This window comes from Macrotis lagotis, chromosome 8 (genome assembly GCF_037893015.1).
Source record: "Macrotis lagotis isolate mMagLag1 chromosome 8, bilby.v1.9.chrom.fasta, whole genome shotgun sequence".
Lineage (NCBI taxonomy): Eukaryota > Metazoa > Chordata > Mammalia > Peramelemorphia > Peramelidae > Macrotis > Macrotis lagotis.
Window position 1 is genome coordinate 129,642,422 of NC_133665.1, and position 16,680 is coordinate 129,659,101.

Here is a 16,680-nt window from a genome sequence, read left to right on the forward strand (position 1 = left end):
ATGCTTTTTATTCTATTAATGACTTGTATTGCCAGTTCTTAGGAGTATATATGTGTTGAGATTTGATTATATGCAGAAATGATTTCTCAAAGTTTTCTGGAACTGCATACTTGGGGGGAAAAAAAGAAACTGTCAGTGAGTATAGTGTTAAAAATCAACTAAGAATTCTTTCACAGGATAAATCTGTTACTTACTGGAGTCTGACAGCATCCATTTATTTATTTTTTATTACTTATATTTAAATGAGACCATTTTGTTCTAGGCCCAGCAGATGTCTAGCCCAGGTGGTGCTCCAGGTCAGGGTCCATACCCATATAGCCTCTCTGAGCCGGCTATCACCTTGGAAACAAGTGGAAAAAATTTGTCTGAGCAGAACAACTATAGTAACATTCCTCATGAAGGAAAACATACTCCATTGTATGAACGATCCTCTCCAATAAATCCAGCTCAGAGTGGCAGCCCTAACCATGTGGATTCAGCCTATTTTCCTCCCTCTTCAACATCATCGTCATCTGATAATGATGAAGGCAATGGAGGAGCTACAAAGTAAGTAATGAGTTTTATGGTGAATTTTCACCCTTATATGGTTTAGTTACTTCTCTTAAAGTAGCTGAAAGTATTTGTGTCCAAATATTCCAGTTATATAGGACATTGTGTTTTTGATTAAAGGTCTAATTTCAAAGAATAATAAATATATATTTGATAAATGAACATAAAATCCATGAGTATAAAATGGAAAAATTTATCATACTGTTTATAAAATCAGTTCTTCAAATTATTAGTTGGTCATAATGTGATTTTGACTAGTGCTTTCTTTTTTTTTTCTTTTTTACTTTTTGCAAGGCAAATGGGGTTAAGTGGCTTGCCCAAGGCCACACAGCTAGGTAATTATTAAGTGTCTGAGGCCGCATTTGAACTCAGGTACTCCTAACTCCAGAGCTGGTGCTCTATTCACTGTGCCACCTAGCCACCCCTGACTAGTGCTTTCTAAAAGAAACGATTCCTGTTAGTATTAGATTATGGCCACAGTAAGATGGACTCTGATTATGGGGAGTTGTAGCCCAGACTCCATCAGGCCATGGAGGAACACAAATGTTGAATCCTAGGAGGTCCAACTCATAACTGAACAAAACCCCCCTTTTTAATATGTCTTTATAATCATCCAGTCAGTTTTAAAGATTTCTTTGCTTAGCCCTTTACCCTTCTAGAGAATACCACTTTTTCTTGATATTAAGCCTAATTGTGCCTCCTTGGCAGCTTCCCTCCATTACTTTTGGTATTATCCTCTAAGGCAAGTAGAATAAGACAAATTCTTTTTTCCGTACAACAACCTTTCAAATATTTATGAGATTGGCATTGTCTGGCACATAACCCTTACTTAATAATTATTTTTCAAGTTGAATTGTCTACTATAGGCAATGATCATGTCATCCTTAAATGTCCTCTAGAAAGAAAATTCCTATTTCATTCAGCTAATATTCATATGGCTTGAACTTGATCATTACACAGTGCTGCTGTTATTTTTGTGGGTCCTCTTCCCTATTTTATGATCTCTTTGATATACAGACCTAGTATTGGATCAGAGGGTATGCACAGTTTTATAGCCTTTTGGGTAAAGTTCCAAGTTGCTTTCCAGAATGGTTGAATCAGTTCACAATTTCACCAAAAGTGTTCCTGTTTTCCCAAATCCTCTCCAGCATTTATCAATTCCTTTTCTGTCATCTTAGTCAATCTAACAGGTATGGGGTGGTATCTCAGAGTTGCTTTAATTTGTATTTCTCTAATTGATTGATTTTTTTTATATGATTATAGATAGTTTTAATTTCATATGAAAACTGGCTGATCATATCCTTTGACCATTTATCAATTGGGGAATGACTTGTTTTCTTCTGAATTTAACTCAGTTCTCTATATTAATTTTAGAAATGAGTTCTTTTTCAGAAATACTGGCTGTACAAATTGTTTCCCAGTGCTCTGATTTCCTTCTAAAGTCAGTTACATTTATTTTATAAAATCCTTTTAATTTAATGTAATTAAAATTGTTCCTTTTACATTTTATAAATGCTCTTTATCTCATTTGGTCATGAATTCTAACCTTATCTATTGATGTTTGGTCAAACACTTCCTTGCTCTCTTAATTTGTTTATGATATCATCCTTTATGTCTAAGATGTGCTTTGACTTGGAAATGGAATGTGAGATGTTGGTCTCTGCCTAGCTTCTGCTACAATGTCTTCCAATTTTCCCAGCAGTTTGTGACAATAGTGAAGGTCTTTGTTATTAGAGGCATATATTTTTTGACTATCTCCAGACCTAGAATCCTCTTCTTCCTCATTTCTGACTTCCTTCAAGTCCTGACTAAACTGCCCTCTTCTCCAGGAGACTTTTCTCAGTCCCTTCCAATCCTGGTATCTTCCTTTTGTGACTGGTTTTGATTTATCGTGCACTGAGCTTGGCTGAGCACCGTTGTTCACATGTTGTCTTCCCCCTGGTTTTGTGGACTTTGGAGCTTAGACCCATCTCTTACCTTATGTGTAGTCTGATCACTTGGCACTGTGCCTGGACTGTGATTGCATGTCCAGCTGGTGTGAGGCAGCCTCTGCATCCTCCCTCCTCCTACCCTTCCCTTCCCTTCTCTTCCCTCCCCTCCCCTCCCCTCCCCTCCCCTTTTCCTTTGTATTTGTATCCCCAACCCTTAGGAGAGTACTTGTAACAGAGTGCCAACTTAATCAGTGTTTCTCACCATTCTCCAAAAATGTTCACATACATACTCCAGTGTTTCATTGCTTACTGATTATAGATATATAATATTGTACACATATATATATTTTAAAAATAGAAATAAAAAGGATTAGATAGTTGAAATAATTAAAATTCTAATATTATAAAAGCCTTTCTTCTTGTTAAATTATTAAATATTAATTGGATTATTAATAGTTTAATCTGCTTTTAAAATAAATTTTATGAATATCTTTTTTAATATCTCCAGAATTTTTCTCATTACTCAATATTCTTTCTCATTCTTCACATATAACAAGAAATTTTTTTTTTTAGATTTTATTTTTTCAAGGCAATGGGGTTAAGTGGCTTGCCCAAGACCACACAGCTAGGTAATTGTTAAGTGTCTGAGGCAGGATTTGAACTGACTCCAGGGCCAATGCTCTATCCACTGCGCCACCTAGCCACCCTTAAGAAATATCTTTTTTAAAAAGAAAAGAGAAAAAAACAAGACCTAAAGTTTGAAAATGTATATAAAGTTCTAGGCTTGTGTCCCTCCTATTTTGGGACTATGTGTGTTCTTTGTTTACACTGTTCATTTTTGGTTGTTTTGCAGTTGCTTTTTCCTTTTACATTAATGTAGACGTTGTATATATATTATTTGCTTAGTATTACTTCTTTCCTCATCAAATCATCTGCATTTTCTTATACTTCTATATTTTTTATATATTATTTCTTACAGCACAGTAATACTCTTTTTATATTCATGTGCCGGTTTTTTTTAACTACTTTCTAATCAGTGAATGTCTTCTTATTTTGAGTTTTTTGCTATCAAAAAAAGTTGCTCTAAATATTTTGATATATATGTGAGCTTCGAGGTTGAAGCCTCATTTTGCTCATGTTGTATTCAGTGAGTTTCTAGTTTCTTAGGAGAAATCTTAATCATGTCCATTCATTTTGAATTAGTTTAGTTAAAACAAGATAATGTAATCATTAATATGTTGCAGTACACTGATAGTAAACAAAGAAAACTGAAGGTACCACTATTAACTCCCTGGTGTAAAACTCTTAATACTCTGTCCTCAAGATAAACCTCATATACCACTTATGATTTAACCATCTGACTCATGAATGTAGAAAGGGTGCTAGTATCATTCTATTAAATAAGTTATCGTCCAACTTGTTATTTTTAGGTAGAAAAATATAAAGAAAAAATCTATATTTGGAATCTTTCACACTATACTTTGAAGGTAACTCCAGTGGGCAGTTGATGACATGAGAGATAATTTCTACTTTTTAATGCAAAGGGAAGGAAACAGAATCAAGAAAACAGTTTACAGTGACTACAACCACATAAATGAAAAGAACAACAATAAAATACAAAACAAAATAATCAATGTTGTGTATTTATGTAAGCCAGTCTTGGAACCAGAGGAAAGAGATAGGAAAGGATACTTCCTTCCCTTGGTTTTTGAGTATGGCATGTAATATAAGATTTGGTGTAGCAGAACTGCTCCCCCTCCCCTTTCCTTTCTTTTTTATCCTTTGTTATAAGGAATGGTTAGTTATGGAAGGAAGGAAAAGTATTTATATATAGGGTTAGTGAAGGTAATATAAAAACAAAAAGCAAAACAAATTTAAAAAAACACCTAGATGAGACCATAGATAACTTAGTTTTATTCCTTAATTTTACATGTCCACTAAGGTTTGAGCAATCTGTTGAACTCATCTTGTTAATGTTAGTCACGACTGAGCATGGCATGGCCTCTGAGGTGCCTTCTAATTCTAGTTGTTCCATCCTTTGCAAAAGCAAATTCATATCTCCTAATTTTCCACTGCACTGCTGTTTCCCATTATGCCACTGTTTTAAGATTTCAAATAAAAGATTTTCTATTTTATCAGTAGGTCAAGTCTAGGGAGATGAAAATAATATTATCATTTATGTTCAAAACAACATTTTTTTAGTGGCAAGAATTTTTATTTCTAATATTTTATGAATTTCCATCAAAAGTCAATTCTGGTGTCTGCTTTTTTTTGTACTTTATACATTTTGGGTACTATATTTACTTCATCAGAAGTTATTATTACCCATTCTTTTACTCATTTTTAAAGTTTTTGTTTTTTGTTTTTAGGTTTTGTGCAAGGCAATGGGGTTAAGTGGCTTGCCCAAGGCCACATGGCTAGGTAATTATTAAGTGTTTGAGGTCAGATTTGAACTCAGGTCCTCCTGACTCCAGGGCCAGTGCTTTATCCACTGCACCACCTAGCTTCCCCTAAAGGTTTTTTTAATTGTTTATTTTGCAGTCCAATTTTTTTTCCTTCTCTCTCCTCTCCCTTATCCATTTGAGAAATCAAAAAATATAATACCCATATGAAATGATGCAAAGCAAATTTCCATAGTAGCCATTTTGGGATTGGGAGAAGAGCAAGAAAAATAAAGAGAAAAGAATATGTTCATTCTGCTCTCATGTATCTCCATTTCTTCTGGAGGTGAGAGAGTATTTTTCATCCTGAGAGTTTTGGAATTGTTAGAGAGCACTAACAATCAGCTTTGTCAAATCTTTCAAAGTTGATAATTGTTACAATGTTGCTGTTGTATACATTGTTCACTTTATTTTTTATCAGTTCATATAAGTCTTCCCAGGCTTCTCTGAAACCATCTTCTTTCATTATTTTTTACTGCATAATAATTTTCCATCGTATTCCCATATTCTTTACCACCACAAAAAGAGCTGCTATTATAAGTATTTCTGTACATGTAGACCCTTTTCCTCTTTCTTGATCTCTTTAGGATACACCCCTAATAGTGGTATTGCTGGTCAAAGGGTATGCTCATTTTTATAATCCTTTGGGCATAGTTCTAAATTGTTTTCCAGAAATGGATCAATTTACCACTGCATCACCACTTCATTCTTAGTGTACCTTTTTTCCTTATCCCTGCCAGCATTTGTTATTTTCTTTTTCTTATTATTTTAACCAGTCTTATGGCTGTGAGAAGATTTGCAATATTTTCATTTCTACTTCTCCAAGAATTTGACTTAATTACTTTGATTTTTTTTCTGGAAACTAGCTGCTTACATCCTTTTACCATTTATCAATTGGAGAATGGCTTCTATTTTTATCAATTTGACTCACATATATAATAAATAAGAAATGTGCCATTTATCAGAAAAACATTTCCAGTTTCTTGTTTTCATTCTAATTTTAGTTATATTGGTTTTATTTGTTCAAAAATTTTTTAAATTCATGTTATCAAAATTATACTTTTTATGATCTGTGATCTTTTATCTCTTAAATCTCTATAAAACGGCTGGTAATTTTTTTTCTATGCTTCCCTAATTTGCTTATTATATCCCCCTTTATGTCTAAATCATGTACTCATTTTGATCTTATCTTGGAATATGGTGTGAGTTGTTGATCTATGCCTTCTCTCTGACAGACTGCTTTTTAATTTTTCCAGTATCTTTTATAAAATGGTGAGTTCTTTCTCAAACACTAGATTATTATACTCCAACAAAATTTCTAACCAATGTAAAAGTAATGAATTCTTTATTAATGGTCCATCTCAAATTTTAATTCTCTTCTCTGTCTCGATCTCCCTTTCACTCCACTCCACTATCACGTCTGCCTCCTTCCTTTCTTTTTCTAACTATGGTAGAGAAAAACTGCTCAAGTGTGTTGGGAATACTTTGTAGCCAAGGATTTAACCTGGATCATGACAACCATGTGATCTGTTAACTGAGAAAAGAGGCTCCTTTCTACAGATATTATTTTTCTCTAAGCCTTTTGTTGGTCTGCCCACTTTAAATGTCTTCCTAGTTTTTTTGTTTCCTTGCTTATTCTGGCCTTCCTAGAAGGACCTCCCTAAGACTTCAGTTCCTTTAAGGTTTCTCATATAATTCTAACCCACATCACTGCCCCTTCTTTAATTCCCACAGCATCTTTGGTCTTTTATCTTAATCACTTAGTTATTTTTGTTTTCTATTAAATATTTCTTAATTGTGTCTTGGTGGGAAAATGAAAACAGAAACTGTATTTGCCATCCTACATAGCTATTACCACATCAGTCACTTATAGGTACTTAGTAAATCTTTGTTGAATTAGAAATTATAAATATTTAGTATTCCCTTTTAAGCCTAACAGAAAAGATGTGGTGTTGATAGTGTTTACTTTAATTACATAATGTTACTGTTATCTATTCTTTTCTTAAAATGACAAGATACTATTATTATTGATTCCTAGATGATTTCATGTAAGATTTTTGCTATAATGAATTCTTTATCATAAAGAGAGTTGACCTGTAATCTTCCTTTTGCATTTAGCCATGTCAGTGGGAACAAAGTTGGCTGGGAAAAGACAGGAAACCAGTCAGAAACGCAAGCACGTGGAGATCCAGGAGACCAAACAAAGGTAGCATATGTAGATTTTCTTTTTTCCTTTAAATATAAAAGTTATTAAACTTTCAGAGTGCATGAATGTATATTTGTAATTAGTTATCAGGGGAACTTTTCCATAGCAGGAGTAAAAACTCAGAGAATTTTTGTTGTCTCTTCTGACTTGCAACTTTCAAATCCAATTACCAAGTCTTTAGAAATATTATTTCTGCAATATCTTGCATATTGCCACCCTTTTTTTTCTTTATGACCCTAGTACTGACCCTCACTGTCACCCACATCTCTTCTTTTCTCTTTTGAATGCATCTTTTTTTAAAATTTATTTTAAGGCAATGGTGTTAAGTGACTTGCCCAAGGTCACACAGCTAGGTAATTATTAAATGTTATTTCATATTGTTACATTCCACATTCAAGCCAAATGGGCATACTCTTAACATTTACATTTGCCTACCACCTTAACTCATATTGTTCCCTATACTTGGAATGCTGTATTGGCTTTTCACCTTTTCACTCCTTAACTACTTTATACATAAAAGTGTAACTAAAACACTATCTTGTACAAGAAGCCTTCCCAATCCAGTAGCTAACAACTCATCATATCCTTTGCTTCTCTCCTCTTACCTAGTTTCACAATACTCTAATGTTCTTAAAATGAAGTATGTTATCATCATCTGCATTTATATCTTTTTCCACTAGTAAGCTAAAAGCAACATGAGATCAAGGATCATATCTTGTTTAAACTTTGCATCTTCTCTGGAGTCTACCACAGTGGCATGATTACATAAGTTAACTTAAAATAAGGTATACTTCATCAACTCAGTTCTACTTTACTCCTCAGATTTACCAACACAGTGCCTATTTACTTTCACATAGAAATTTTAAAATGAAAAACAACAAAAAAGTTTGAAATAAATAGAAAACAGAGATGGAATGGTTACAGTAGCAAAAGCAATACATTTGGAGTCTGAAGACTAGAATACAAATACTGATTCTGCTATTTAGGTCATTCATGATCTCTTGAACAAGTAGCTCAATTTAGAACCTCACTTTCTAATCTCATGATTTGATGAAGAATACAAGCAAGAATAAAATAATAGCCTATTACCTTGTACTTAAAAATTGTACCTTCCAAAACAATTTGACATTTACCCTAAGGCAATTACTTTTGCATTTCCCTAAGGCAATAGGATAGTCTCCCATTTTAAATATAAATAATCTTGTTATTCTCCTGAGTTCAATAATTCATCAGCAACTAATTGGTTGCTGCATATTTCTACCTAAATAATCTTGTCGGAATCTCAAACTCATTATATATATATATAAAACTTAACTCATTATCTTCTCTTCTCAGAACCTTTCTCTCTTCCAAATTTTTCATTTATTGTTAAGGTTATCATTTTTTTCCAGAAACACCAAGTCTACCTCTCAATCATCTTCATTTTTCTTTCCAGTTCACTGTCCCATAAGTTGGCAAGTCTGATTAATTTGCCTCCATAAGACCTTAAATCTGTTTAAATCTTTTGTAGTTACCACCTCATTTTAGGTCCCCATCCCTCACCTGGATTATTAAAATAGCTTTCTAATTGGTCTTCTTGCTTCTTTTTTTTCCCCCCCCTTTCTAACATTCTTCCTAAAGGTACCAAAATAATATTCCTAAAGCACAGGTCTGTCTGACCATAACTCCCCTGTTCCATAATCATTGGTTATGACCACTTACCTCTAAAATAAAGCACAAACTCTTCAACCCTCCTTTTAAAATCTCTTCACCTTACACTCTGTCACTATTTTTCCATCCTTATTTCTCATGAATCTCCTTCATGTTCTTTATATTTCAGCCAAATTGACCATCATGCTGTTACCCATCCATGACATTCCATTTCTTTTTTCTTTCCCTTCGCAGTCTCCCATTTTTAACTCCTCCCTCACCCTCTACCTTAGAATAAGTAGTACAACTTACTGAAGGCAGCTTTCCCTTTTTCTGCTTATAGTGCTCTCTACTTCAGTTATCTTGTAATTCTTCTCATTGTCTATGTTATCTTCTCAGTAAATGAAAACTCCTGGAGGTCAGGGATAATTTTGCTTTTCATCTTTTTATTATAAATGTTTTGCTTATTTAATAGCTATGAAATGGATACATTCAATTAAATTCCACAAAAACATCACAGACAACACAAATGAGTTGTTGAATGTGTCTTGATTTTCTAATTTTAATCTTTGTTTTTAAAAAGATGAAATTAAGTTCACATTATTCTATTTATGTTTGGCAAGCTTATTAGAATTATACTATAATCTACATTTATCCTTTATCATGGGGGTTGGGGGGGGGTTTATGAGATGATACATGCCTTCATTATAATTCAACATTTTCCCCCAAGATTTTAACTAGGGGTCCATTTCTCGTATACCATAATTTCCTTCTTTGCAAACCCCATTGATTATCTCCATATCAGCACCTTTTGGAGGTCACTGACAGAAAGAATTCAGTGCAGAAAGAGGATTGCATTGGCAGCTGGGTTCTTTAATGTCTCACTTTGTGATGGAAGGCAAGTCACATTACTCTTAGTTCTCTCGTCACTCATCAACAAGACGAGTTGGTTGACCTTAATAGTTTTTAAATTACCTCCTAGTTTAAATGGTATGATATTAAATATATTTTTCCTTTTCTCTCTTTTAGGCAGAAGGTTCCTCTACTGCCTCTTCAGGAAGCCAGATAGCTGAAGGGAAAGGGAACCAAGCCAACACTGCACAAATCCCCTGCCTTTTGTCAATGCCCACCAGGAACCACATGGATATTACCACACCTCCATTACCTCCTGTTGCACCAGAAGTATTGAGAGTAGCAGAGCACAGGCACAAGAAGGGGTTAATGTATCCCTACATCTTTCATATTCTTACAAAGGTATTATCTAAGATGACACTAGTATTACTGGGTTTATAGATGGTAATTCCTCCTTTTTTAAAAAAAGTGTATTCTGTGCCTTTGCAAAGTATTTTAAAAATAATTTCACTACACTGCAAATTTCATTTTTTTCTAAACAGGAATATATCAAATTGTACAAAAACTTTTTCATATCTAACTCCCAGTGAATACACAAAAGTATCATTTACTTCTTGTAGAAATGATTACTTCGTTATATATATCAGAATTGTTTTTTCTTCAGTTTAGTGTAAATCTCTTAAAAGTTTTTCTTCTACTTATATAGCAAAATAACACCTAAATTATTTTGGGATATCTTATTTTTTCCAATTTGATCTCCATATATTTCAATTTCAGGTTTCATTCTTATTTTAGATAGAATCTCTAATATGTACAACTTAATGTCTGCCTTTTGAGTGGCTAATGCATTCTGTATTTTGACATGTTCATCTAATTGAAGGTGATTTTGTAATACAAAAATATTTTAAAAATGTATTGTAGGATGTTAATTGCTTTATGTGCATAAAATCAGAAAATGCAAGGATCTTTTCCATAGAGATGTACTTGAATTTTTTAAAACTTTCTAAGTGTATACCTACAAATATGTTATATTGGAATAACATTTTAGGAAATCTTAATTTTTTTTCAGTTCTAAGGTTTATATGCAATTTTCATACTGATTTCCAAGTTAATTTTCTTTATGTGATAGTCATAGACCTTGCCTTACATAGGGAATTCTTCTGATCAATTAATTTGTTAATTAATGTGTATTTTTTTAATTGTTCCATAGAAGCACTACTTTGATTTGTGCAGGGAGTCTCTCAATTAAAAGTTTCTTTTCTGTCTATCTTAATGTAATTAATTCCATTTGAAATTTGTAGATAGCGCTTGATTGATAGAGAAAAAAAGCCATACACACAAATGCGAAATTCTGAGATGAATTTATTTTGGTAAGGAGTGTTAATCAATTAGCCTCAGTCCTGCTTAGTTTTATAAATTAGAAGAAATCAGGAGTGTTCAATCTATTACTGTTTATCCAGGTCTTTTTATTTATTCCTTTAATTGTAATTGTTTCTGATTATACTGCATTATTTTATTAAGATGTATGTGTACAGTATTACTTGTAGTTTATCATTTTTAAGATGGAAAAGCTTTTGAACTTGGAACAGATGTTGAATTGGATAAGTGTCATTGTAGGGAAGGGGGTTTTAATCCTTTTAGAGAATTAACCAACTTCTTTAGATACCACATACTCTCTCTCCCCGCCATGTTCTTCCATGTGTCAGGTTCTCTGAAATCACCAGTTGTATCAGAATAATCAAATCTACATAGTGATGGATATACTACTCGATTTATGTATAACTGTTAAGATCCAAAAGAAAACCATACAATTTTATGTGCATCTGCATTTCACTATTACTCATTATTTTCATAATTATTTTGAAGGCAAACATTTATAAACTATGTGATACTATGTTTGTCATCAAGACAACTTATTTTTTCCAACTTGCATTTTAAAGACTTTCTTGAATGCTAAATGTATTTAGGAACACACAAATCAGAGAGTATGTTATGAGTTCAATCTTTCCCAATGAATCAACTTGGGCACAACATTTTCAGGGAGATAATACTTCAAACATTTCTAGAAAGGTAATTTTTGTTGAAAAACTTCCCTTCTCCTAAGAGAAAAATATATTGAAGATGCTGTTTATATCTGATGACATCAAACAAATAATTCCTAAAGAATTTTTAAAGCAGAATACATGGTAAATAAAATAACTCTAAAGGAGAGTGTTAGAACACTGTAGCTACCCAGGCATAAGTAACAGTATCTTTCATAAAACTACATATAGAATTAGAAGTAACTGACAGTTTAACATATGTATGATTGATTTATGGTGTCAAATTGTGTTTGGAAGAACCACTCTAGCTTTGTGCCAACCATTGTTAGATGATGTCTAGTCTAGTCAATAATTTAAATTAAGATTTATTTTTATGTTGTGAATATAGAATTAATTAGTCACAAAAATCATAAAACATGCTCATTAAGGTGTAAATAGTCTACCTGAATAAGTGGCCATAAAGATTTTCTGTAGCTCTTTTGGAAGATGGACCCATTGTTCTCTCTTGGCTAGAGAACATCTTGAAACTATGATTGGGAAGAAAGGGGTGACAATATAGGAGAAATGGAAAAATCAAGCCTGATCTTTGTGAGACTGTAACTTAGTTGTCTTGGAATTTAGCAAGTATTTATTGAGCACTCACTATACCAGAACAAAAGGACTAAAACATTAAGACATAAGTTAATATCATTTCAAAAGTTTATTTTAGGTAAGTCACTTAAGATAATTTTTGCAGAAAAGGGTAAGAAAAGTTTAATCAAATTCTTGTTTTCTTAGTAAACAGGGAGATTTATCTAATAAAATCACATAATCTTAGAGTGGGAAAGTTTTGTAGAGATAGATTTTTCTAGTTCAACTTGTTCTCCAGTGCAGGCGTCCCTTCTACAGCATGCTTAAGTGATCACTTGCCTGATAACATTGTTCCAACCCATTACAAAGCATTTTGACTCATTCATAGGATTTTCTTCTTTCCTAATTTGTGAACTAAAATAGTGAAAAATGTATTTTAAGTTCTGATAAAAGATTTTTGACTACAGGTTACTACATGAACTCATACCAAACACTTCATTCTGCTTGTTTTAAGATGGCCATTTAATTTAGATTAACATTGAAAAAATGTTTTAAAAGGAATTATACGGTATATTTCTGTAAGCTTTTTTAATTCAACATGAAAAATGTGCAATATTATTCTGCTTTCTTCCATGCAAAGGGTGAAATCAAAATTGCTGTTTCTATTGAAGATGAAGCCAACAAAGACCTGCCTCCTGCTGCTCTGCTTTATAGGCCAGTTCGTCAGTATGTTTACGGAGTCCTGTTTAGTTTGGCAGAAAGCAGAAAGAAAACTGAAAGACTTGCTTTTAGAAAGAACAGACTTCCACCAGAATGTATGTACTGTAAAATCCATTGTTTGCTTTCTTCAGTACCTCATAATCTTTTGTGCATTTTCCAAAGGTTTAGAAGAGACATTATTCAATTAGCTTTGAGAGCCTCATAAATGTAACAAAGATGACACTTCATCTGGACAGTAGGGCCAGGTTTATTTAAGGGGATATGTGATGTTACTCTCATATTATCTCACTTTAATAAAACAATCAAATGTTAAGTATTCATTTCATACTGAAAGTGGACATAAACAGTAAGCTTTCTGACACGGTTTCATTTCTGTAATTAGCATATTTCATTCCACAGTATGTGCTTAAATGCATATGTTGTGGTTTTTTAAAGTTAAAGTTTGAGACTGAATATGTCTGGATTTCTATTATATTTGATGAAACACATGAAAATACTCCAGTGTCTTTTCTGCTAATTCAAGGTGCTCTTTAAAAAACAACAACTTTAAAACTATATTATTTATGATCTGATTTTATTGCATCATTAATAACATTGTTATGGTAAATTTTTGCAAAGTCCACTTAAAATTTGTGTACTGATCAGCAGATTAAATGAAACCATTTAGGGGAGACTAAAAGAAATTGTTCGAAATGTTGATAAATTCTGATTAATTAACAGTTTTTAATCTTTTAATTGCAACTATGTAGGGGTTAAGTAGTGTTGCAAAAATGCTACTCCTAAAAAAATTTATCTAGTAAAAGAAAAATATATTGAATGTATTGTTATTCTGTGTATTTTGCAGAGAAAAATTATTTTCAAAATAAGGAAAAAGTAAATTAGAAAAAGAGAGTAAAATGATGGTTACTAAATAAACTTAAAAAAAATCCCTGTGGTATATTTCAAATAGTAAATGACAAACAAAAAAGATAGTGTATTTTCTTCAAAAATTTTCAGATCCCTTGTGAATTTAACTAATTCTAGGTCACAGATTGAGGATAAGGATTTCAGATTTAAATTTGGAGGCTACTTAAACTCTTCTAATTAATATTATTTATTGGTTGCTCATATTCTATAAAGTAGTTTTTTAAGTATGATTGTAACATACATTTCATTTTTTGTGACAGAAACCATAATTCTGTGAACTTGTTATAAAATTAATTGGCTAGCACTGCTATTAATTTAAAGCATATGACTAATGCCTGCTGTTTTTAAATGTGACTAGAAAGAGGTGTCTTTGAATAATATATGCTTGGGGGTACATGTTATGGTATTTCTTAGTATATAATGGGAAGATTCTTTTCAGTACTTTATAGTATATTAAATGTATATACAGCCTTTTTTCTGACAATGCTTCATATATTTGCTTCAAAACATACTCTCTTCCTGAGTTATGTATAAATGCCATTGGTCTTCCGTTGCTGTTTATCGTTAATCTTCCACTTGCCAATTTATTAGAAGTTGTTTCTCTTTCTTTTGTCTTTCTTGAGTTTACTGATACACTTTCACTTACCATATAGAAAGAAGTGGCTTAGATTTCCTTTTGGTATAGCTCTCTTTCTTTCTCTCATTCTAAAGGTAATGCTAAAGAAATTGATTTGAAAATGGATCATTGTATTTAATATTGTTTAAATATTATCTTTACTTTATTCCTTCAGTTTGATCTAACCTATATGATATTTTAACCATCATATTATTTAGTTTCCTTACTGACCTTTTTAAAAAATTCCATTTGCAAGTTAGTGTATTCATTCTCTAAGCAGAATTTCATGACAGTTTCTACTGGTGTGATGAATGCCAGCATAAGACCTAGTATGCTTCAGTATTTATATCCAAACCACTGCTGTGCCTCCAATAATTTAATCCGAATTTGTGTTTGTGCTTTAAGAGTATAGTCTTTATTTTGTAGCAACTACTGTATAACACTCTTAAGTATGTTTTGTAATCATAATCTGAGTTGAAAATGACTTACTTCAATTTGCCATGAATTCCAAAAGAATTTCAAGTCTCTTGGTATTTCTATGACCACAGCTACATAAAATACAGATTGAATAAGATAATCTGTTTTACCATGTAGTTTATAATATTGATGCTAGAAAATATGTATTAATTGAGCACCATAAATTCCACTGTTGATTGATCATGTCAGTAATAGTAAATGTTGAAATTTTTTAAAGATATTCAAGTTTATGGGTCTTCCAGAAGTAATAAAGAATTTTTAATAAGGTTGATGAATGCCATTTATCAATCTTTATCTTTTCTGACCTTTTGCTTTTAACCTAACCTTTCCTTTTCTCTTGAATTGTAGTATGAAATCATGTTGGTATACTGGGAGTACTGTTGGCTTTATTATATAGTTATACATAAGAGATAACAAAAAGGACAAAGTGTACAACCAAGATAAAGAGGAACAAAAGTGAATTTGAGTGAAACTGCTATGATTCTCTGGTTTTGAATTCACATTTTCTTTTGCTTACACACAGTCATACACATGGGTACACAAGGTCACAGGACTAGCATATAATCTGGATACTTATTTAAGTACAGTGATGATTTTTTTCCCCATTCATAATTGAAAAAATTTCAAAATTTCCTTCACCTATCCCTTGATTAATGGCCATTCTCTCAGTTTCTAATTACTTGCCACTGAAAAGGACTTCTCTAATTATTTTTGAGCATGTGTCCTTTTCCTCTTTTTTTAAAAAATAGATTTTTTTAAAATATAGATTAGATGTAGATTAATTTTTATATCTCTTGGTCAAAGGGAATGTGCAGTTTAATATTGTTTTGACCATAGTTTCAAATTACTTTCTAGGAATGGCTAGACGAGTTCACAGCTTAATCAATAACACGTTAATGTATCTCCCCCCCCCCCAACGGCTTCTACAGTATTTTATTTTTCCTTTTTGTCAGCTTTGAAAATCTGATGGGTATTAGATGAACCTCAGAGTTATTGAATTTCTTTAATTATTAGTGGTTTAGTGTTTTTTCCTATGGCTGGCTATTGATATTTTGAATTTCTATCTCTGAAAACTTTGTTCTTATTCTTGGATCATTTATCAGTTGGGAAATGGCTCTTAAATATTTGAATCAGTTCTATATATATGTCTTAGAAATGAATATCAGAGAAACTTTCTGAAAAGATAGGGACTATCTGTTGTAACTAATATATATCATATCTAAGCTGGACAACATTTTTTTCTAGTCCTGTAGTTCCCCTCCTAGTTCAGAGAAACCATATCATCTAATTTTTTGGTACCCTATGATATGTTGGTTTTCTGTATTTTGAACTTATGGAAAATATGAGTTTAATAGTTTTACCTTTTCTTTTTCCTATCACAAATCATGATTCTAACTCTTATTTTGATTTTGTCTCCTACATTGCTTTAAAAAAGTATTTTTTGTCTTAAATTTGTCACAAGCAGTCACTTGTTATATAATTTAATATTTCTAAGGTTATTTTTACAGGATTTTGTCTTCTATAGATTTTTAGGATTTTTTTAACCCTTCTGAATATTTTTAAAATATTCAATGAGGTACCTTCAGAACTACACTAGACAGTTTGTACCTTTCCTTTTTAAAATTATTTATTATTTTAAATATAATCATTTTTCTAATTGATTTGCTTTTTAAGTTTGAGGATCATGTAGTCCTACCCCACCTTTCCTTAAACTCATTAACATCTATTGTACAGATGTTCA

At 32.1% G+C, this 16,680-nt stretch overlaps 1 protein-coding gene across 2 annotated transcripts in view; it reads left to right on the forward strand.

Annotated features, from left to right (window-relative positions):
• Positions 1–16,680, forward strand: part of FAM120A (family with sequence similarity 120 member A) — a 134,193-nt gene that overhangs the window by 68,836 nt on the left and 48,677 nt on the right. For both annotated transcript variants that reach the window (XM_074198343.1, XM_074198344.1), the window contains 4 exons: positions 263–546; positions 7,040–7,127; positions 9,786–10,010; positions 12,861–13,035. In XM_074198343.1, coding sequence (XP_074054444.1) covers positions 263–546; positions 7,040–7,127; positions 9,786–10,010; positions 12,861–13,035 — 772 coding nt within the window. The remainder of the gene's footprint in view (positions 1–262; positions 547–7,039; positions 7,128–9,785; positions 10,011–12,860; positions 13,036–16,680) is intronic.